General features: G+C 39.4%; 1 protein-coding gene across 1 annotated transcript in view; it reads right to left on the bottom strand.

Annotated features, from left to right (window-relative positions):
* Window positions 1–24,147, bottom strand: part of VPS41 (VPS41 subunit of HOPS complex) — a 159,435-nt gene that overhangs the window by 31,277 nt on the left and 104,011 nt on the right. The window contains exons 13-22 of the mRNA XM_065398728.1: window positions 19,465–19,580; window positions 17,801–17,857; window positions 15,233–15,294; window positions 14,141–14,222; window positions 9,186–9,278; window positions 7,723–7,850; window positions 7,153–7,297; window positions 4,427–4,468; window positions 4,238–4,288; window positions 2,754–2,891 (exon numbers count right to left, since the gene is read on the bottom strand). Coding sequence (XP_065254800.1) covers window positions 2,754–2,891; window positions 4,238–4,288; window positions 4,427–4,468; window positions 7,153–7,297; window positions 7,723–7,850; window positions 9,186–9,278; window positions 14,141–14,222; window positions 15,233–15,294; window positions 17,801–17,857; window positions 19,465–19,580 — 914 coding nt within the window. The remainder of the gene's footprint in view (window positions 1–2,753; window positions 2,892–4,237; window positions 4,289–4,426; window positions 4,469–7,152; window positions 7,298–7,722; window positions 7,851–9,185; window positions 9,279–14,140; window positions 14,223–15,232; window positions 15,295–17,800; window positions 17,858–19,464; window positions 19,581–24,147) is intronic.

Raw genomic sequence — 24,147 nt, 5'->3', positions numbered from 1 at the left:
TTCAGGCTCTCCCAGTTAGACAAAGCAACACTGATTAAGGTACTTAAAAGCTACCTGGGTCTCTGTAGTATGAGGATAAGAAGTACTTACCCACCTCAGAGAGTGTTCTGTGGTTTTGTTCATGCATATTTTTGTAAAGTATTTTAGAATTCTCAGACAGAAAACGCTACAGAAATGCAAAGTAATATTACATATATAACCATACTATCTGGCCTTGAATTGAGTATCACTTGTTTGACCTTCTTGTTAAAGAAAAGCTTGCTGATCACTTTTAAATGGAATATAGTATTGTGTATGCTACTTTACCTTTTGTGAAATAATAAGAAAAATATGACAGAGGAGATCAGAGACTCAAACTGTTATGATTGTTATGGACATATGTATTTTTATACATCTTCTAAAGCAAAGATTATATAAACATGAATTTTCTCAAACATGGTTTATTACCTAAAATAGACCTTAACAGTCCCTTCTGAAGGAGCATTTATAATTTAAATCCACATTCAGAGTATGTTATAAAAATTCAGACCATTTTACATGGTGAAATGGTTCATCTGGCATTGTTAGAACTCTTGTGCCAGTTATTTTCCTATGAAATTTTTTCCTCCTTAACAGCTAGATGTAAAGGATAACTATGAAATTAGCGTAATAGACTTCAGTAAACTCTTGAGCCTGGATGCAATACATGGGAGCCAGAATCAACAACAGAGTAACACTGAGTCTTATGCCCAAGGCTATACCCTTCTGCTAGGCAGATTAGCATAACAAGGGTTTATTGTTGTATTGTATTTAATTGTATGCAATAAAATTATTTGTTTGAATTTTGTAAAACTAGTTGCAGCCATTGTACACCTACATGTGTCTGCAAAGTTTTTGTGTATTCATGATCACTGCACCTACAACCATGAAATACTTGTGAATCATATGTTGTACATTATACAAAGTCAACTATAAAACTATAGGTGAAATCTGAATCTCAGATGCTTATCTCAAAAATAAGGCAATATGTGCATGACATCATGATAAAAATCTGGCCCTATGAAGATGCTGCTGATATAAATCAAACTGGAGAAAAAAAATTATTATGGGCGCTCACAATTTTTAACTCTACTTCAGGGAATCTATTCAAAATTAATTTAGCAAGAGATTTTTTTCTTCAAACTTCTTTCTCTAAAATAAATAATGATACACCGAGTCATAATGGAACAACAATTACTTGCACTCATTATAAGCAGGGCTGGTAGCCCAGCCTATTTATTGAGGTTGCTCAACACTTCCCAAGACCCTGTTTTGCTTATAATTTTATAAATTTGCTTTGCCAAATTTAACAGCTTGGGCTGAAATTTCCCATAATTATTTTTTTTTTTTAAATTTCAGCCAAAATGATTCAGCCAAGATCAAGGTTTTGGAAAAATGTTGTTTTGCCCATGTTAAAAATTCTAGCAATCTTTTCTTTAAAATGCTCGAGAGGCCCCATACTTTGAAGCAAGGACTTGAAATTTGGCACGAGAGTGACCTTTGTGTTATGGACGTGCCTTTTGCCATCCCAATGAAAATATGACCATATTTGGCTAAATTAATTATAAGCCCTTAAAAACTGCTGTTCGCACATGCTCAGTAGAGACTTGCTAGAGCTTCACAGCTAAACAGCTAAACACTGGGCATGCCCCAGCCCGGGGTAGAGAAGGACGTCACCTGCAACTGCAGCTCTAGACTGCTGCAGGCCATGCTAGGGCTGAGCACAGGAACGGAGAGCAGGGAACCTACCTCTCTGTGCTGTCAATGACCCCCTTGCTATGCCCAAGCAGTGCAAAGGCAGAGGGGGAGAAGAACCAAATGGAGGGGGGGCAGAGAAGTTGGATAAGGACCCTGGGGGAGGAATGCATGACTGGGACTGGACACTGTCAGGGGGTGAGGAGAAAATGGGGAACTGGGAGTTGGGAAGGGGAGGTGACTGGGACTGACTGGGCAAAGTCAGGATGGGAAAAGACTGGGACCAAGAGCTGCAGGGGTCCAGAGAATTCACTGATTTTAATGTCAGAAGGGACCATTAGATAATCTAGTCTGACCTCAGAAGACACTGGAATGGCTGGGCAAGAACGGGAATCAATGTGAGGTGTTACTTTGGCCCTGGTCCTGTAAACTCATGTGCACACATATAACTTTACACACATCAGAAGTCTCATTTATTTTAATGGGATTCCTCAAATGAGTAAAGTTGCTCACATGCATAACTGCTTGCAGGATCAGGGCCTTTGTGGCATTAGTTATATCATATCTTATCTTTTCTCTGTGGCTCACTTGGCTGATTTGTAAAATGAGTGCAGTACTTGTCTACTTCATACGTATACTAGCATCTGAAAGCCCATACTGTCACAGCAATAAAACTAAGCCCTAAACTTTGCAATATGGTTCTTGATTTCTTACTACAAGCCAGAGCTACATAATGACTGTACACAGGGCAACAGCTAAACTATATATATTCAGCATGGAAAACAGAACTCAGGACCTTCTACTTCAAAAAAACATAAGCTTCTGTTTCTTGAGTACTGGAGAACTCTGTCATTTGTAAAAAAAAGCCAAAAATGGCTGACAACTTAAAAAATTGGTAACAGCTCTGTTAGCTGTTAGTATCTTGAGCAGTTCTCTTTTGATCCAGTAGAGGGCAGTGGCGCACACATTAACAAATTTGCAATGCAGCAAGCGGCTGACATACCAAGCCAAGAAAGACATCTCTTAGATCTCTGGCTTACCTTCTCTAGCGGACAATGTGTGCTGTCTCTGAGAAACGGCAGCAGGTTTGGACGATCGTATTCAGCGTAGAGACTGATCTGTTTCTCATGGTACCTCTGTCCTTTATGATGGTCTCTTTTGAAAAGCTTATGCAAATACTGCATGAACAAAAAGTATCAGAACCAAATAGTCATAAAATAATGGCTACACTGTGAAACTTTCACCACAAACCAACCTTCTTAGTAACTTCCTTGAGACTGAACCAAAAAGTGCATTTCAGGATAGAATACAAATCTTTAGGTTTTTCCTACAGTACCTCCATTATAGCTGTATCCCAGGCCAGCTCTGCTAAGCAACTATTTCTGTCAGTACTTTGAGATAGGTGCTTTCTTTGTTACTCAGTATGACATTCTTTAATTCATAAAATTATTGCATTTTCTATTTCACCAAAAACCTAGGAGAAAAACATTATGGGAAGCTTTCTATTTTTCTAGATAAGCTCAATTGATTGGATGACCATGGGTCAAGTTTTGCGAGAGAGATCAAATGAAAAATACAGCATGCATGTAATGTGTAAAGCATTAAATAAGGTACTTCAAACTATAAATTAACTGCAAGTAGTAGAATGTGTGACGCTCCTCCCCTCTGGAAAACAGGAATTATGAGAGGATTACTTTAAAAGTTATTTTTAGTCAAAGGGAAGCAGACACAATACTTTGAAACTGATGCAGTCTCTTAGCTGTTGGGCATGCAGTTAATCCTCTTTGCTTTATAAGGCTCTTTGACAGCAAACTACACTTAATACATGTGTCTGCTATAATTAGATCTCCTTTATACAACTCAGTTGACCCCATCAGGTTAAAGCTTTGACCCCCTCCTATCTACAGCAGCAACGGTTGCTAAACAGGACAAGCTTCTCTCCCTAATACAGTTTAAGGTTGATGATGTAGTTCTGCATGAAATAAGTCATATGCTTTATGGAAGTTATTGCTCTGGAAATCCAAATGGTTCACTTTTTCTATCAAGCAGGGAAATGCATCTGTAAATTACACCCATATTCCACTGTATTAGCTGGAAGGAAAGCATCACGCTGGGCAACACTTCTACTGTAAGGATGGGAGGAGGGATGAAAGGGAAAAAGTAACTGACAGCAAAACTGGGCTGCTTTACAATCCAGAACCATAGGTGATGGCCCTCAATATGGCATCAGGAGGGTAGAAGAATTCATTAAAAAAAAATAAAATAAATCATTTTACTGTTCTACAAATGTCTTTAGGTCAAAGTTAAAGTAGAATGGTTGGAGGAGCCAATCTGTGTCTCATCCACTCATGTAGCTGATCACTGGCTAAAAGACTTCAATGTTGTGTACCTTTATTCCCTGCTACTGCAGTAGGAGATGGATCTGCATATCAAGAGCTAACTGTATTTATAAAGGTATGCCAAGAGAGAGCTCCAGCAGAAAGTTTATTCAGCTCAAAAATAAACAGCAAACACTAATATTTACCACATGCTGTAACTCAGGTCTGTTTTCTAATTCTTCTACAACTCTGTCGATCTAAAAACAAAAAAAACAAAAAAAAAAAAACAAGGGTTAGGAACCCTGAGACAGTTATCTCACCTACAGAACAGAAAGGAAGACATGTGTAGTGCAGACAGTCAGCTGATGACAACTCAATGAAGTGTTTATACTCACTGAAATTTTATCTTCATTATCCAATAGCATGTCCACTGCTTTCTGTAAACCAAGTAAAAGGAGCTCAGCTAAGAATGGGTATGCAAAAGCAGCATATGATATCCAGAAAGACTCTTATTGAACATCTGGATATTGTAGACACACACTTTTCATTTGCATTCATTTGGATGGCAGTCTGCAAAATGCCAGTATTTAAAGGGAGAAATTAATTTACTTCAAACTGGAATTTATCAAATATTCCGCAGAATACTTTTCATAAGCTCCTGCATTCAATGGAAGTCAATATTACATGCATGTCAAGTATGCCCATCACATCATGGGCCCCAGAAGACTGCAGCCCTATGTAGCAGAACCATTGTAGTAACACTGCAAAGGGACAAGTTGGCTACAGATAAGGTATGTATAGGAAATCCACACCCCAGTATGGCATGCAGGGGCACAGAATGCATATGGCCCGCATATTTCTGTGCCCCTCGCGCACAAAACCCCAAAAGAAATCTGTGGGGGGACACGCGTCTCTTCACCGCCAGCCCAGGCAGCACGTCTGTTCCAGCGTGCCTGGAGCAGCTTCAGAGATGCAAATCACTGTGGGGGAAGGGGGGCTGGGTGTGCGTGCCTGCGGGGGAGACGTTGATCACCATCAGGGGGCGGGGCTGGCCAACAAGCAATAGAGACTCTGTCCCTCTCTCTTGATACTGCGGCTCAAGGGGCGTGGAGGAGGATAGCTCTTTTTTGTTATGCAGGAACAAGGCTCTGTCCCCGAAGCAGAAATGTAGCAGCCTGACTGCCTAGTAAAATGTAACTTCTTGAGAATTGAAAAAAACACAATTAAATATTAGTATCATGTTACTGAAAATTGTTTGTTTTTAAGTTAAAGAAAAAAGCTTTTGTAAAAAAAACAAAAACAACCCCCCCCACACACATTTTGTTAATGTTGTGGTTGATGGTTAATTGATCTCATTCTCTGAGGCAGAAATGTAGCAAACCTGTCTACATAGTAACATTATTAATTATTCTACCCTTAGTTAACTGTTCTCACTCACAGTCAATTTCCCCAGCAGCATAAAAACCTGTAAAAGTTTTAAGGCCCCTACATTGCCAGAGCGATGTAAAGCCCTATAAATGACAGTAAGGGAATCAGCTAGGAAGATCTATGCACTTTCTCACTTTTTTTCCTGTGCCATAGTGGCACAATGGGGTTAGATTTTTACGTACCCATTTTTTAAAAATAAAAGACTTTTGAGGGCAAATAAAACATTTACCAAGCAGTCAATAAAATGTCAGGACAGGCACTTCCCAAAGTACCCAGCTAGGTCCAGCACAATGATTAGCAAAACTGTATGACTTTCATGTGTGAAAGTCTGAGCAATTTAAAATGACATTCTAGTTCCCCCCCCCCCCCCCATTTGGTGTTCTGTAATGTAATTTAAATGAAAATCCAGGATTATAACTGGAATGCAGTGTATTAGTTACCAAGTATTTGTAACTTAACTTTCATGTATTTAGGAAATGCTGAATAGTTATTGTGACTTTTTTTCTGTCTTGTAGTTTAAATAACTTACCAAAACAATTGAAACTGGTATGATTATATTGCATTATTTTGACAAATAAAATTTGCGGAATTTTGCAGAATTTTTAATTTTTTGGCACAGAATTTTTAATTTTTTGGTGCAGAATCCCCCCAAGAGTAAGGTGGGCTCCAGGCAGTGCTTAATTAGTAATGAAAGAGGTACTGGGGCTCAAGCAATTAGGTGCCAGGGCTGATCCAGCAAACCCAGGGGTGCTGGGGCTATGAACTGCCAAGTCAAGAGGTGCCAGGGCTCAGTCCTGGCAAACCCTGGCACAAATTAACAGGATAACCTTACGTAGACCAGTGTATGGGCAGGCATGAACACATCAGGGGTGTGGCCAAATGGATCCAGTTTTGTTCCCCACCACCACCACAAAAGGAATAATCTCATGTCAATACCCTGATCTTCAGACATAACCTACTGTATCTCTCAAGTGAAATCATAGACCCACTGTACTTAAATACTTGTAAAGACAGCACACCAAGAATGATACCGAGCATACCAAAGTCTCTGTTTCAGCCTCAAGGCTACAGCAGCAACAACAGAGGGGCTGCAGGTTCGGCCCATTGGTGGGGTAAATTCCATCCCCCAAAGCTCGTGTCATTCATTCATCAAGAAAAGTTCATCTGCCTGCATTCTAGCCAATTTCAAGGAAAGAATACTGACTTAGGTTGGGAATTAGGTTGATCACCTTGTACTTTTGCAAGCAAATTAGTCAGCTGCATACAAAGAAAAGTGGCAAGACTATCCAAAATGTGTGCGAGGTTAAATCCACTTCCCCAAATGTTTGTTGCTTTTTGGCTCGTTAACCTTCCTAATTTGATTGGAAACACAGCAATAACCTTAGAGCAGTCAAAGCCCTGGGTGATGCTTTACAGGAGATCTGTGGCTGAAGGAAAAGCAGAATACAGAAGCCAATATCCACTATGGCATTTTGAGAGAAGGATTTTGTTCTCAGGGATGTATGTTGTTATTTTTGTTTCCTGACTCCAGATGATGCAAATATAGTAAGTGCCTTCATGTCACCTCCCAATGTGTTTAGCCATAGAACACAATCCCACTTCTATAGCATTCTGTTTAACAGGCATTCAGTTCTGACTTGCTGAAATATTTATGGCTCAGAAAGAGATAAAGTATCATTAAAAATCATCATACCTCTGAATCAAAATCCATGAGTAGAACAATTTTGTCTCTGATAGAACTGAAAAGATTATGTTTATGGATCAACTGGAAAACATCTTTGTGTCTCAGTGTTAGGTAAATTTCAAGGGCTTTGCCATAGCGTTGGTCATAGGTGTATCTGAAAGAGATGACGTCATGACACACAAAGCCATCCACATTTGAAATTAAGAAAATCGTGCACTAGGATGAAAATGGACACGTTACTTGTTTCGAGGAACAAAAATGTTAATAGTTTAAATAATTCACTGAGAAAAAACATGGACAATATGATTTTCAACAGTTTATTAAACTAGTAGCCTGATGTGATTTTTGTTCCATCCCATTGCTCCCCTCCATCCAGAAAAGAGTTGCTGCATACAAAGGATTGCAATCAATACATTTACACAGAGAAGTTGGAACAGAAAGTGGTTGATATTCCAAAAAATGGATGATGGTAATTTCAATCAAGGTAGGCAGTCAAATACTAACAGAATATATTATACCATTCAATAAAGACGATCTTATACAGTTTGGTTTGTATAAAGGAGTTTCAAATGCACTCACAATTCCGCAAGAGTTCTGAGCAAGGTCCTATTCTGTGGGTCTTTCTTCAGGTGATCCACTACTACTTGAACTATGATCGCATTGTTATAGAGATCTCCGGGCCACTCTTTTATCAGCATTGCGAAACCCTAAAAGTGGAAGTGATTATTGATTAACAGAAATAGAAAGAACTGCCTAAATAATATTTCAGAGCATCAAAGCCTCAGCTAGACTTCTAAAATGTCACCAGCCATTTTTCACCCACTTGTGGGCATCCACAAAAATATGAAATTGAGGGTACAAGTTTTGCTTTTTTAGGCCCTGATCCTGGATAGACTTGTGAACATATTTAACTTTATGCACACAAGACTTTGTAGGATGAGCGACAGTTTCACCACCAGTATGCCAAGACAGAATTCTTCATGATGTACTAGGAGGCAGTCTACTTTGGACAAAACAGATAAATTTAAGTAATTAACATTGCTTTTAAATGTGGAATAACCAAAAAGATAAGGATAAACGGTGAGACTTCCACAGATATACTCTTACTGACAGTGACACCGAGTCCACATTTTTATGCAAAAAAGATAAGACCTTCATTTTTAAGGCCCATAGTGTACACACACATCCACTGAAAGTGTGCTCTGAAAAAAAATGATGTGCATATTTATGTGCTCTTCTACTGGGATTTGTGCACATGCAGCTTTCTGAAAAATGTAGTCCAACACAACGTTGTAAAACATTCCCTGACCCAGGCAGCTTCCCATGCAAGGTCTCTATCCCACAACTTGTTACACACAAGTGGATTGTATAGAGCCCTCTCCGTTGAAGTCAATGGGGCTCTGCATGGTCATAGCACTCCACACTGCATAATTAAGTTGCAGGATTGGGATGCAAGGGTCTGATCTTATGAGGGACTGAGTGCCCTCAGTTGAAGACAGTCAGCACCTCTCAAGGTCCAGCCCTATGACAGAATACTGTCATTACTAATACCATTTTAAATAATTGGCTGTAGTTAAATTGCTACATTTCAGAATCATCAAACTACCTGGACTGAGACTGAAGAGATATTTTGGTTACTTCCAGAATACACAAATCACAATGTGTGGGCCATTTAGCATCCTTACCTTACCCTCCCATTCACCCTTTTCCACCACCTTTGTTTTTCATGTCTTCATAAATCATATCATGCCATTAGTTAGAGAGTAACCTCTTTTGGACTCTATATACTTTTGTGTTGTTAAACAAATGAATAATAATGATTATTATTAACCAGACACAACACTTGGGTCTCTAAACGAGGTGCACTGATAAGTATTTCAATGTTTATTGCAAACATTATTGGCTTTCATTCTTGCTTTGTTGTTAAACCTAGCATCAGTGCTCTATTTGACTACTGTAGAGTTGGCTACAAATTTTCTAAATTGCTCTTTAATGATATTCTAGTAAGGACTATTACACGTGGATGTGTCAGAACACAGTACCTCATAGTCACTCTCCAAAAACTCATGCAGGACCATTTCATAGATGAGAGGCTTCAGAATTGGATCCCGTCTTGGCAAATAACGGCTAATTGCCTACAGGGGGAAACAGAATAGCATGGGGTTAAAATAAATTATTGTGCTTAAATATCCTCAGACAGAATACACAAAAACGAATGCTTTCCCAACAATTTGAAGTATAAAAGCAAGAATAGCCCTTGGTAAACATTAAAAGTACTGTAAATTCAGATGTTAAGTAGTTTACCTTAAAATAGTCCCGATCTGGGTTCCATTACTCACTTGAAAGAATTTTCATGAGAAAAGATGTAGGTGAGATTGGAAATCTGCCCCGGTGTCACTAAGCTTTTCTTCATGTTGCAACAGGGCAGTGTGTCACAGATGCATTTAATTGTTGAGTTAGTACTGAGGATTATCTCTGTATTGTTTTACAACTTTTGGGTACACGAGCCATCTAGTCCAACCTCATTGGCTTCAGCCATTTGAAAGGAAAATCCTATACGTTCAAGTTACGAGTTAGCACCTCAACAAAATCTACTTGACTAAATGTGCTACCATATTTACTGAAAGGGTATTAAAGCACTCATCTGGCACAATAAAGTAAACTTACTTTTCAAGGTATCATCTCATCTGTCCAAACAAAACTTAAGCTGGGAATAAGTAAAAACAACCACCAAACAACTTGCAAAACTAAGTTATAACTTCAAAAATGGTTTTTCCATCAAACACTGAATAGAAGGGTTTGATCTGATGTCCTATAAAGGTATTAAGAAATTACATCCCAACAATCAAGAGACAGGAGCATGTTCCAGGGGTGAGATCAGTTCACATCATGTAATTATAGCAGAGCATATTATTATGCACTACAGTTCTATCTAAACGTAAAGTGATATTATTATAGCAATAGGGTTTATATTAGCAGATTATCAGTGCACACTTTGGATGTGTTGTGACTGTGAGGCACATGGCTGAAGTACCAGAAAAGTTCACCTACAACCTGCTAAAACATCTGTTTAGGTACAGGTCAGAAAATGGGACACACACACACACAATCAGGGACATTTTTTGATTGCCATTTTTCATCAAAACTTAATTTTTGTTGCAATTCTCCAAACAGCACTAATGCTTATTTTGAGTTGATGGGACACTAGATGGGGATGGCTCTGAGTTACCACAGAGAATTCTTTCCTCGGTTTGGGTCTTTCCCACATGCTCAGGGTCTGATCACCATATTTGGGGTCAGAAAGGAATTTTCTATCTGGTCAGATTGGCAGAAACCATGAGGATTTTTCACCTTCCTCTCCAGTATGAGGCACGAGTCACTTGCAAGTTTAAACTAGTGTAAATGGTGGATACTCTGTAACTTAACGACTTTAAATCATTATTTGAGGACGTCAGTAACTCAGCCAGAGATTAAGGGTCTATTACAGCAGTGGTTTTCAAACTGCGGGTCGCGACCCAGTATTGGGTCGCAGAATGTAAAGCACTGGGTCGCGGCGGCTCTGGTCAGCACCGCGACCGGGCTGTTAAAAATCCCATCGGCTAAGGCAGGCTAGTCCTACCTGTTCTGACACTGCGCTGCGCCCCGGAATCGGCCAGCAGTAGGTCCAGCTCCTAGGCAGGGGGACCATGGGGCTCTGCGTGCTGTACCGGCTCCGCACTCCCATTGGCCGGGAACTGGTGCCTCCAGACAAGGCGGTAGCAATCAGGGGGCCCTGCAAAGCTTAGTTGCTCAGGCTTCGGCGTCAGCCCCAGGTGGCAGGGCTCGGGGACCTGGGCTTCAGCCCCATACAGCAGGGCTTCATCTTTCTGACCGGGGCCCCAGCAAGTCTAATGCCAGCCCTGCTTGTCGGACCCCCTGAAACCAGCTCGCGGTCCCCAGTGGGCTCCGGATTCCTGGTTGAGAACCACTGTTCTAGATGACCTGTTTCCCAGTGGCCACTGGGAAATCCCACTTTCTTTTGGAAAATCTAAATTGGAAATATTAACTATAACAAATTAGGGCATCTTGCAGGATGGGAGCCCACACAGGCAAGCCCCAATACTCCCACAGAGACCCTTTGTAATAGAAAAGGGATCTGGAAGTAGCATGACAAAGCAGGTGTACTCGCCGTGGGGACTGGGAGGGGAGAGGCGATTTTAACTGCTCTTCTCATACTTCTATTCTGTTCTTCTCTATCCCTCAGCTGCCTCCTAAACAAGGGCTCTTGAAAACAAAAGTAACTGATCTACATCTCAATGCAATCCTTAGATTCCTAAATACAGCCTCAGTGCATAGTAGCCCAGCCACTTCTTTCTCCCTGCAGCCTGGCCACAGCACTAGTGCAGTACTTTCCCCTTTGAAGTCCCATTGTTAGCAGAGGGACTTCAAATGGAAAATGCTGCTTCCTCCTGCAGTTTTGCCTCAGCACCCAACAGGGATAAAGAAGCAGCTGAGTTGCTTTAAAATGCACGTAAGAAGCTGAACTAAAGGCTGAGTTAAAGTTCCTAATGTCATTATTTTGTTTTGATTTGTTTAAGATCCCTAGTTGAGGTGGGGAATTTTTTTTGGGGGGGGGAAGGACTTGGGGATGGCAGGATTAAAAAAAAAGAGAGACCAAGGGACTTGGATGCCTTAGTAGCTAAGTCCTGCACCATTTGACCCATTACAGAAATGTAGTTTGCAAAAGGGGGAAATACACAGAAACATTTTTCCTCCCCTTATTCCCTCTTTTAAAAGTAATAGGTAGAGACTTTTTGCATGTGCATGAGGGGATCCCAACCATGAGTCAGTATACGGCTGTGACATCACCAAAAAGGCACTATGGGCCAATCAGCATATGGAGGCCAGTCCTGCAAATTCTTAAAGCCCCTTGGGATCAGATCAATTGTCTGGACAACAGCATCATCTGTTAGCTAAACAGATTGTCAGCTAAAACATTAAGGATGCTTTGCCAGGACTCCATTAGAAGTTGATTGGCTTGTGAACTAGGGGCCTTATCCATAGCAAAATGCTTGGCTAATACTACAGAATTTGTATCTATAGCCCTTTCACTGTTGAGGAATCCCGGAACCTTAGTTTCACTACCACTTTGCTCATTTGCACATTACATTAATTTGGAACATTTCTTATACTTCAGATAGCACCTTACACATGGAAAGATTTTATTTTTAAAAAAGATACCCCTTTTAAAATTAGTAATTCTATCATGACAGTAGACCATGTATATATTTCAGAGCTCAGAACCTAACATCTAAGATGATTTCATTCCCTATTTAGTGTTGCAAAGCACCTTTGTCTCAACCCATAAGCATAACCCCCTAAAATACATTAGAAATAGTTACATTTTGGATCAGCTATTTTATTCAACGTGTATTGATTGGATTATGGATTACAATACATAAATCCTGACTGAAATTAATACACAAATATTTCAATAAGACACAAGAGAATTCAAAACCCACTTCAGGAAACAGTCCAGTTAGGATTGGCCTGATTTCATTAACCTTTCATAGCAGTCAGGTACCATAAAAAACTGAGGAAGACCATATACAATTGTAATGGGAAATGAAAAAAAGAATATGCTGGAACTGCAGCTTGAAGTCAAATAATGTAACATTACAGCTTATGTTTTTCTACAGTCGGCTTTCAGAAGGGTGAAAACAGCCAACTGTTTAGAAAGACAGTAATTTAACAAAGAGGTTTTTGCAGCAAACCTGCAAATATTTTTATATTTTACAGTCTGCTGGATGACATAAGTGGAGACAAGAAAACATCCACTCTCGACATTCATGTCCTCTCTCCCCTAAAAAAAAAAAAATCAAACCAAAGGGGGCAGGGGTAGGGGGGATGACAGCATATCACAATTTCACCTGTACATGCACTCAGGTCCCTTACCGGATTGAAATACAGAGGGACAAACATGAGATTTCATCTTCCAATGTGGCAAAATGTGCACCGAACCACTAAGAACTCATAAAAACGGTGCTGTTCTCTTACTAGTATGACTCTACCAAAAAAACCCCCCGCAAACATTTCTAAAAACTGTAATGTTGAAACACCTTCACTCTTTGAACAGAACTAAATAGCTCAAAACCAGCAAAGAACTGCATGCTGTGAGATCTTAATAATATGTCCTTTTTGGCTCATTGAGCTTAAATAGGAAGACATAAAATTCAGAAATAAGTGTGTATGTGATATCAAAGGGAGAGCGCATAATGTTTTCTACTCGTTTGGGAGTGACTGCATTCAGCCTTATGTTGTGGGCAATTTATTAACTGAGAATCTTACAGAGAATGTGTACTCTTACAGTAGTTCGTTATGCTAGTACTGGCAAGACACAAGAAGGGACAGAATGCTCCCCCTCCCCCTACTGTTTTCAGTGTCCAATAGAGGGGAAATCTGTCACTTTACAACTTAATTATTCTTTAGTGCTGTAAGGAAAAATGCTGCTCTACAGAGGGGGCTCAGAATTTTGTGAAGAGGACATTAAACCCAGCAATGGTAAACTGGCAAAGGAATTCCACTCTGGATTTTCAAAAGGTCCTTACGGGTGTTTGAAAATCAATGGGAATAACCAACCTTAGGCACATATGAAAATCCCACCCTCCATAAATAAATACCCCTTTGTGAGGGGGTGGGTAGGTAAAAGGGATAGAAAGTTAAAAATATGTTGGTAGGTACACAGTTGTGCTACACTTCAAACACTGCTTCACATATATGTATTAACCTGTATGAGAACCATACAACTGCTGTCCTGCTGTTCATAGATTACATTTTGACTTTAAGAACCAATTTGCAGCAGGCTACCGCATCTTGGGTGCGCATACTTGCGTATTAGATACATATATAAAATTTTGGCTCAATGGATATCATTGTGTTTGGTCAACTTCAGTCCCCATAGAATAAACATTGGTCAGACCACACAAACACATCAGTTAAGAAAGATGAGTTAACCTACTTTAAGTTGTCCTATTTCTTTAAACTTATAAACTTCAAATTCCCAGAGTTCTGTGTTTTTTCCAAGTATTTTCTGACATTTTCTGAGGGAAAAATGACAGCAATTACAAATAAAGTTACATGTATGGACAAACAAAAACATGATTGTGTTGGCTATGTTCCCTCTACTCCCTCCATCCTCCAAACCAGGCACCTTTCAAGGCCCTGTGTTTTAGAAGTCATTATTCAAACAAGGTGTTCTGGACACCACTTTCTTCAGAGCATATCAACACCATTCCTTCGGCATCTAGAAAGGGTCAGTAGAGTAACAGGAGTGATATTCACACCCTCTTTTCCAGCAGCAAAATGTGCCATCCCAGCTCTGGTGCCAGCCACAAAGGATCCAGGACCTGAACTTTAATCCCCACATAATAAAAAAAACCTCAAGAATATTCTACTACTGTATTCCATTATTTGGGTGTCATCAACACAGGTAAGAAATCTGCAGTTTGCGGTCTCCTATTAGCATGAAGGAAACTTCATCAGCTACACAGATTGCTACCTTTATCAGCCTATATACAGGTAAATTCTCAATTAGTAGAGATTCTGAGCAACTGCAGCTTCCATTCACTTATGGAGTTTTCTGGTGTTCAGCAGTTCTAAAAACCAGAATTGTTTAAGTGCTTAAATATGGATTTAGGCACTTCACTTCATGTAGCCAGATTTGAAACTTTTAGTCTAAATAAAGTGTGAAGTATAATTATTATTGAGAATTATTTTCTGAGCATGTAAGAATACTGAACACTGATAAGTCTATGACACAAATCAAGTGGATTCAAATGATAGTTTAAATAGCAAGGATATAATGTGGTCTAGAAGAATTAAATCCCACTCTTAAAATATGTGTAGTATGTTTCTAACAGCTAAAATGATTTATGTGACTAGAAAGATACAAATCAAAGTAGCAAACTTGCAGTTGTTTCTATCTATATAAATTAAAGGACAAGGGTAAAACAAATCACTGGATTCCAATGAATCAAGGATTGCTTTATCTATTTCACACATGCATTACACATAATCATATGCACAGCAAAGACATTCCTAAATATATTACCTGGCAGCCAATTCATACTCTCCTTTCTCCACTAGATGATTTATATAGGCTAAGCCTATGTCCTAAAATAAAGGAGAAAATGTAAAAATGTGACAAACTAGCTATAAAAGTTCCAAAGTCAAACATTCTTGAAGAATCAAGTGTTTAACTGCTGTAATAAACCTTTCAGTTCTGTTTACATTCAGTGGCTTGTTAGGTCAATCATCAGTTCTTATTTCTCAGGGATATCTCCTCCTAAGCCCCTGTTCCCACTTAGAAATAAGCACCTGTACATAAATCACACTGAAAAACTCACTTTAAAATCTCATCTCTTGACCCTATGACACTCTTTTAAATAATTTCTCATGACTTCTCTAATATTGAGATGAATATACTACTTCCCAAGTCTTGAGTGGGGCTCAAAATGTGTATTTAGACATTCAACATTTGAGTCACTTAGATCAGGATGATAAAATGTTGACCCTGACACGGGACACTTTCTGCATCAACAAAAAGAAAGGTTTGGTGTATGGGGGAAGAGAAAAGCAGCGCATCTGCTGAGAACATAACTCCAAGCAATGCTCCATAAAGTAGAGGAATTACTGATAATTTAACAAGCTGCTCATTTTATTACACAGAAGTAGGGAAAGGAAACTAAGTTACAGGCTTTATTATCTAAAAAGCACTAAATCACACCAGTGCTATTCAAGCTACTTTAGAGATCTGTCTGCATTTACATAATAAATCCTGTCTCAAGAGTTTACCCCATTACTCAGCTGTAAATTATCTGCTGTGCCTCAATTGAGACACTACTTGGTACTTCGGCCATTAAAAAAAAAAAAGCATCCATTTATTATCTGATGTGATCACATCAATGCTCAGAGATGATGATATCACAGCTTTACACAGGTGAAGCTGATGGGACTACACACAAGGCTCACTGAACAATTTACGTCAAGCAATAGCATGGAAAGGGGCTGAGGGTCCTAACTAGTGAAGGAACTATGTAAGGGATTCTACTATAGTCGTGCTTAGATTGGGGTGGCAAGCAGAGGCCAGTATGGGAAAAGAGTATGGGGACTGGATTTGTACTTATGCAGATCAGGTGACTCTAGCATCCTGTGTAAGTGGTGCTGAAGGGGTGTGGCCACTATGACAACCTATAGAATCCTTGGGAGGCGCTTACTGTTACATGACCCTGTCCCCTGCTTAACTGTGTATGTTGAATATATTTTGCCACTTAATCCCTGTGGACTTTACCTGCTGTGGGACTGATCCAAAGCCCAGTGAAGTCAACTGGAATTCTTCCATTGATTTCAGTGGGATCTGGATCAGGCCCAGCAAGCTAATAACTGTGGCTTCATGTGCACTAATTGGATTCAGGGCCGGCTCCAGGCACCAGCTTGCCAAGCAGGTGCTTGGGGCGGCCACGCTGGAGAGGGGCGGCACGTCCAACTATTCGGCGGACGGTCCCTCACTCCCGCTCAGAGCGAAGGACCTCCCGCCGAATTGCCGCCGCAGATCGCGATCGTGGCTTTTATTTATTTATTTTTTTGGTGCCACTTGGGGCGACAAAAACCCTGGAGCCGGCCCTGATTGGATTTCATCCTAACCTAACACATTTTACAAGCCATATATTAATAGAGCATTTCCCTTTTTACTTTCCGTCAGGTCTTGCTTTCCGGTTTCTATATTGCACAGGCAACTAAAGTATGCAAGGAACTGAACTCCCTGCATGTTACATTCTGGTGATGCCATCAGCTCTTAAAGGGGAAAACAGACTTTTGCACTCAGCTGGGACAAGTAAAACACTTTCAGGCTATTTCTAAAATGAATTTATTTGTAAATTTCAGGGTACACTTGCAATTTAACTATGAATTAAAAATCTCAATCAGTGCTTTGTGCTTATTCTTTAAATACCACATTTCACCTTTGAAAGGTAAGCCATCAACTCAATATCTAAGTCAATTAAAAAAAAGGACTTTTTGATTGGACTGGTTTTTGATGATTCACAATATTTTCCTATTTTACAAAATATTGCTATTTCCCCTTATTGCTGTGTGTAAGACCACACAAGCAACACGGAAAATAACTATACAGGGGTAAACAGTGACTACTATGTAAAAGGCAGGGATTTTTAAAATAGCTTATGGGAGTTAGTACCCATTTCCCACTGAATTTAAACAGGATTTAGTGTCTACCACCTTCCATAGGCTCCTTTGATCATTCTAGCCAAGAAGGTGTTGTCTTACGCAGAAAGTAAAACTGAAAAAGAAATTAGTTTTTCTCTAGTGACTTTCAGGTACTATAATATTAGGTGTTACCCAAAATAACAGCAGGTAAAAAAACAAACAAACAAACAAAAAAAGAGTAGTACAATTTGTAAGTTCACCATTTTGTGCTTCCATTCTGTGGTTTGGGACTGACCTCAGGAATCTGAACATTGGTTGGAAAGTGTATAACTATTGTCTGGAATAATGTGGACAGACGAATATAATAACCAACATTCCTATGATGAATATAAAGCACCAGGCAGTGTTCTAAAGAGCAAAAAATATATATATTTTTATTTTGAAGTTTTTAACTTACCAAAATCCTGTGTTTTTTTATGGTCTTCTGACTGATCTCAGCTGCCATCAAAGCCTCCTATATGATAGAAAAGTGACATACAAGCCAGATATACAAAACTTCTACAAAGAAAGCTCTAGAACTGCATAAATCAAACCCTTTTTATTGTGCCCTGTGTTTGAAGCACTAGAATTTTTAATGCCATGGTTGGATGAACAGCTTAGAATTCATACTCAAACAAAAGCAGTCAACCAAAAAGAAAACTACTTTTGTTTCCATATGGGTTCACTCCACATTAGTATATTAGGATCAAATTTCAAGACTATGACACACTATATAATGCAATACCATTGGTTAATGTTCAAACAAAAATTCTCTGCTAGAAAACCTATATGAAAAATCTGTTTGAGAAAAGATATAATTTTTTTTCTTATACTCAACCAAAATACCTTCTCCAGTCAGAATGGTTTTTTCATTAAGTTTAATTTGTAGTTCTTCCTTTAACTACTTCAAATGTGCAGAAACAGACATGGCTTTTTAAAAGCAAAATGAAAAAAGTGAAAGCTTAATTTAGATTACAACACAAGCCAGTCACTGATTATTAGCCTAGGAGGGCTTTCACCAAGACACACACAGCTATCACTTGAAAGGTGCTTGAGTCTTGTGGGACCCACTGCAGTGTTTTGCATAACTACAGAACTGCATTCACCATTTTGAATGTATTCCTCAGGAGAAACAAATCCTCATGGAGGTTTTCAAGATAATCTGCATCAGGGATATCAAAATTTAGTTAACCACAGAAATACCTGCCAAATGGGGATGAGACCTATGTTCTTTTTTCCCAGACGTCTGTTTTGAATTTGACTTTAAAACACATGCATTCGGCTCATTAGTACATTTAAATTAACCTTTGCAAATTTCTTTAAACAGCCTACAAAGTCCTCTGATTCACTATGGGAAATCAGAAACCAGAAAACTTGGGTATTGCATTAATATTGCCTATAAGGTTCCACTTAAAGACACATTGCAAATTCTGGAACCAATACTAGGTGCCTAAAATCAATATTTGGCACCTAAATAAATGACCAGATTTTTTCAAAGAAGCGGAGCACCTTCATTCCTAGTGTAGTCACTTACCACCGCTGGTGTTCAGCAATTTTCAGAGTCTGGCTACTTTAGGCACCAAAAATTGTATATTTGGTCCTAAATTATTTACTACTTTAAAAACCATGCCACATATAAAAGAAACTACATCTTAGCTGGAGCTGTGTGTGTTACCCTAATACATCAACCCTCTTTCAATATCTAATGCCTCAGAATGGTGACTTCTGATGCAACTAAAGTGAACCTCTTTTCTTTAATCAGTTTGGATGGACCCACAACACACAAAGAATATCTGATTTCCTGTTCATTTCTTCAAAGCCAAATAGCATCACTAATTTTAGTGACATCTAAAATATTTCGACACAGACACACCCTTTCCATCAACTACACATTTAGGCTCCTTGCAAAGATTTACACAATGGGACAGCATGTGTGAGTAAAGCTACACACATGCTTATGTGACTGCAGGATCAGGAACTAAAGTTAAAATAAGGCCTTCCCAGTCACATGGGACGGCAACATTACTATGGAGAACAAGACTTTCAAACATAAGAAATTGAAGATAATGTGATAAAAATTACTTCATATTTCTTCTTTTCAAGAAGCCAGTCAATGTGGTCATCTTGGTCCCGCTCTTTAGCCACAACAATATCTCTTGGACTAATAATGTAAAACAGCGATTCACCCTCTGAATGCTCTGTAAACACATGACACTTTATTATTTTATTTTCCTAAAGAAAAGCCTTGCATTTTAGTTCATCTTTCGGAGAAAAAAATAATTAGAGATGCAACCAAGACAGCAAGAATATGACGACTTTGGGTGCTCTATGCTCCAATAAATTAAAACTGATTTAAACAGCAAAATAGCTTTCAAAACTCACCACAGCTTATTGAAAATTCTGAGTCATCCTTTATGTATAAATGTTATGATGGTTTAGAACACAGAGTTATACTGTCAGAGGGCTATTATACGATTTAGTCTGCAATAAACCCACCTTCCCCATCAAAGTCAAGGCCATCAAAAGCATAAGTGATAGACGCCATAACCCCAGGGGACTTGGTACATCATTACAGCAATGCATTTGCAATGCTGTAATTTAAGGTTATATTTTATATTCACCAATACTTTAAACTCTTAGTTTGATTAAGCTTGATGTAAAAATTCACTCAAGAAGGTAAAATCTTGCATAGAAGATGACTGCTCAAAAGTGCATTTCTTTCCCCAAAGCCTGGGGAAAAAAAATCTTCTCAATATTTTGTAGACACAGGGATGAAATTTTCCCTAACGCTATCTACACACACACACACGTGCACTTATACAAACGCAAAACAATTTTTTGTACACAATATATTCTAAACCATCAAAAAGTTCATACATGGTAGATGAATCAGAATATTCATTGAACAGTGGAGCACCATAGTGGGGACCAGCTTTGTGTTTGGGCACAGGTATAAAGCAGCCCCAATTCTGTGATGGGAGCACAATGGTTTGTGACTGGCAGAGGGTATACTGCATTTGCAATTACTTAAGGGTATGGATGTGCATTCAGGTTTGGCAGGCCTACTTTGATTTGAAGTTGACTGTATGAGATACTTGCTGCTGGGTAAAATGTTTAAATCACACTCTGCTTTGAGACTCCAGAAGGGACCATTATGATCAGTGCTTAATTTGTAATGAAAGAGAGGCTGGGACTCAAACAATTTTTTTACATTTATAACTGATGCAGCAAGCCTAGAGATGCCGGGGCTCAGCCCTGGCACAAAGCAAGCACAGATTATGATCCTCCTGCATAACATAGCCTATATAATTTTACCCAGTTGTTTCTGCATCAAGCCCATAACTTTTGTTTGAACTAGAGCATGCCTGTTTAGAAAGACAACCAATCTTGATTTGAAGACTTCAGGCAATGGAGAATCCACCACATCCTTAGGTCAGTTGTTCCAATGATTAAACTGCCTTCATTGTTAAAAATTTGTGCCTTACTTCTAGTCTGAATTTGTCTAGCTCCAACTTCCAGCCATTGGATCTTGTTATTCCTCTGTCTGCTGGATTAGAGAGTCTTCTACTATCAAATCTCCTCTCTGTATAGGGGACCGTTAATAGTCCTTGTAGCTCTTTTTCTGAACCCCTGCCAATTTATAAATATCCTTTTTAAAGTGCGGACACTAGAACTGAGCACAGTATTCCAGGAATGGGCTTATTTTGCCATATACCAAGTAATGCTACCTCCCTACTCCTACTCTATATTCTCCAAGGATCACTTTTAGTCCTCTTAGCCACAACATCGCACTGAGAGCTCACGTTCAGCTGGTTACCCATCATGACCCCCACAGCCACATCAGAGGCGCTGCTTTCTAGGAGATATCCTTTATCCTGGAGACGAGGCCTATGTTCTTTTTCCCTAGATGCCTGTTGTGAATTTGGCCTTAAAACACACATTTAAATGAGCACAAGTGATCCAGATCATTCTGTATAATCTACTTGTCTTTATTATTTACCATGCCACCAATCTGTGTGTCATCTTCAAACATTACCAGTAAAGATCATATATTTTCTTCTGGATCACTGATAAAAAAGATATTGATTAGCACTGGGCCAAGAACACATGACAACAGAATCTCATGATAAACAACCCAACTGGATGAGGATTCCACATCAATAATTACTTTTTTGAGATCTGTCAGTTTTTAATTCCCTTAACGTATGCGGCATTTTGTACAGTGCTAATTCTTTTAATCAGAAGAGGATAGAATAGCACCCTAATCACTGGGCTAAATCTTGGGAGACCCAGGTTCAATTCCTTACTCCACCACAGTTCTCATATATGACCCTGAGCAGTCACTTAGGATGAGATTTTTAAAGTTATTTAGGTGCCTATAGATACAGATAGGCTCTCTGTAGGATTTTCAGAAATGTCTAGCCATCTAACTCCCATTGAAATTAGGTGCATTTAGATGCTTGAATACCTTTAAATAGCTGGCCCTTAGTGTCTCTGTGCCTCAGTTCCCCATATGTAATATGGGGATAACAGTACTTCCCTACCTCACAAAGGTGACGTGCAGATAACACGATGGATAAAAATCTATGTTTTCAAAAATGGAATTTAAATAATATTTTTATTTAAATTAAATTCAATTTTTAAATAAACTTATTTAAAATTAAATTTAAAATGATTACTATCCTGTTCTGTAACTATTGTTCTTTGAGATGCATTGCACGTGTCCACTGCTCTTCAGGTGCGCGTGCGCCCAGTGCACCAGAACCAGAGTTGTTTTTAACTTAGTCCAGGCAGTGCATGCGTCTTCACATATTCACATTGCTAACTGATGGTGTAAAGAACAGAGCTGCCCCTGACCCCTCTCAGTTCCTTTTGAATAGATAGACTCCTACATAGCAGGGAAGGAGGGTGGGCTGAGGAATTGACACGTGCAAAATATCTCAAAGAACAACAGTTACACAACAGGTTAGCAACCGTTTTTCTTCGAGTGATTGCACGTGTCCATTACACCTCAGGTGACTCACAAGCAGTTCAGACTAGAGGAAGGTTTGGGAGTCTAGCTGAACAACTGAAGAACCACTCAACCAAATTTGACATAGTTTCTGGAAAGCATAGTGCTTTGTAAAAGTATGCACTGATGACCAAGTTGCAGCTTTACAAATGTTTCTTAGAGGTACCCGAGCCAGAAAAGCTGCAGAAGCTGTTAGGGATCCTGTGAAGTGAGCTACAAACCTGCGTGGTGGAGGTACTATGGCCGTGTCATAGCATAGACTTATGCAGAATGAAATCCACCATTATATCCTCTGCATAGAAACTGGGAGGCCTTCCATCCCCTCTATAACTGAAATAAACAGCTGGTTAGACCTTCTAAAAGATCTAGTTCTGTTCAAGTAAAACATTAATGCCCTTCTGATATCCAAGGTATGAAGCCTCTCTTCATTCTTATGAGAACATGGCTTAAGAAAAAAGGATGGTAAGTATACGGCTTGATTAAAGTGGAACTTCCAGACTACTTAGTGAGGGACTTTGAATGAGGACATAAATATATTTTGTCCCTACAAAAAAACAACATGTATGGAGGGTCAGCAACCAGGGCACATAACTCTGTCACCTTCCTCATGGAGGTAATGGCCACAAAGAATGCTACCTTCATAGACAGATGTAACAAAAAAGTGATGCCCACTGGCTCAAAATGCAGACCTATTAGCATTGCCAGTACCAAATTGAAGTCCAAGAGAGTTGTGGGATCTGCTATTAGAGATGTAAAGCCTGACCAAACCCTTTAAGGGTCTAATGGTTATAAGGTTAGAGAACATTGATCTGCCCTCTGTCGGTGGGAGGAATGTGGAGATAGGAGCCTGATTGTCTTCATAATGGCTCAGGACCTGCTAGGCGACTTTGCAGCAGGAGGAACAGTGGAAGATTTTGAAATGGGAGGGATTCCAAAAAAGTCAGTCGGGTGGCATAGGACCCCAGCCATAACTGGGGTCTTTGTCTCTGGAACATCTTCCAGTCAGATAGGTACTAAGCTCTTCCTGATGGTGGCGGTGACTGATGCGGCTTCCTGTCATGGAAAGGTGGTGCATACGAGGTAACCTTGGACTCCAAGTCGTATCCAGAGTACTCTGACAGCCACAGTGGTGCTGTGCCACTCTGTGCCAGAGACTGAAAATGTCTGCCAGATGATGCCAGTACTGAGAATAACATACTAGGCTTACAACTGGGCTGGACAGGACACGAAAGAGTTGGACCAATGACAGTGGGGAAAGACTTCAGTAAACAAGTCCACGTGCTCAAACTACCAACCACTGACGGAAATGAGGGGGTCCTTTATTACATTGATCAATTGTACCAGGTGGTAAAGGCAAATGCACTGCCCTGATGGATCTGCTCCGGGAAAAATATCTTCTCTGGCTTTGGTGCACTGGGCACACATACACGTGAAATAGAATGGACATGTGCAATCACTCAAAGAAGAATCTACATTAAGTCCTAAACTTATTATAATCTTCTAAAATAATTTACATTGTTTAAATTAAATAAAAAAAATATTAAGCTGTACATGCTTGCCACCAAGTTTTTAAAAAAGCCACACCACTGAACTTGTAGAAATCACTGGCTAAGCACCTGGAAGAAGAGTTTGTTGAAGTGCTAAACAAGCTTTTGACAACAGTAGCGCCTTCTACAGGTGCACAGACAACATTTTCTTTATTTCAATGTATTCAACTAGTTCAGTTTAATGACTAGTTCATTCAAAGCTAAGGA

The sequence above is a fragment of the Emys orbicularis genome, chromosome 2, assembly GCF_028017835.1.
Source record: "Emys orbicularis isolate rEmyOrb1 chromosome 2, rEmyOrb1.hap1, whole genome shotgun sequence".
Taxonomy (NCBI): domain Eukaryota; kingdom Metazoa; phylum Chordata; order Testudines; family Emydidae; genus Emys; species Emys orbicularis.
This window is presented reverse-complemented; position numbering and strand designations above follow the sequence as displayed.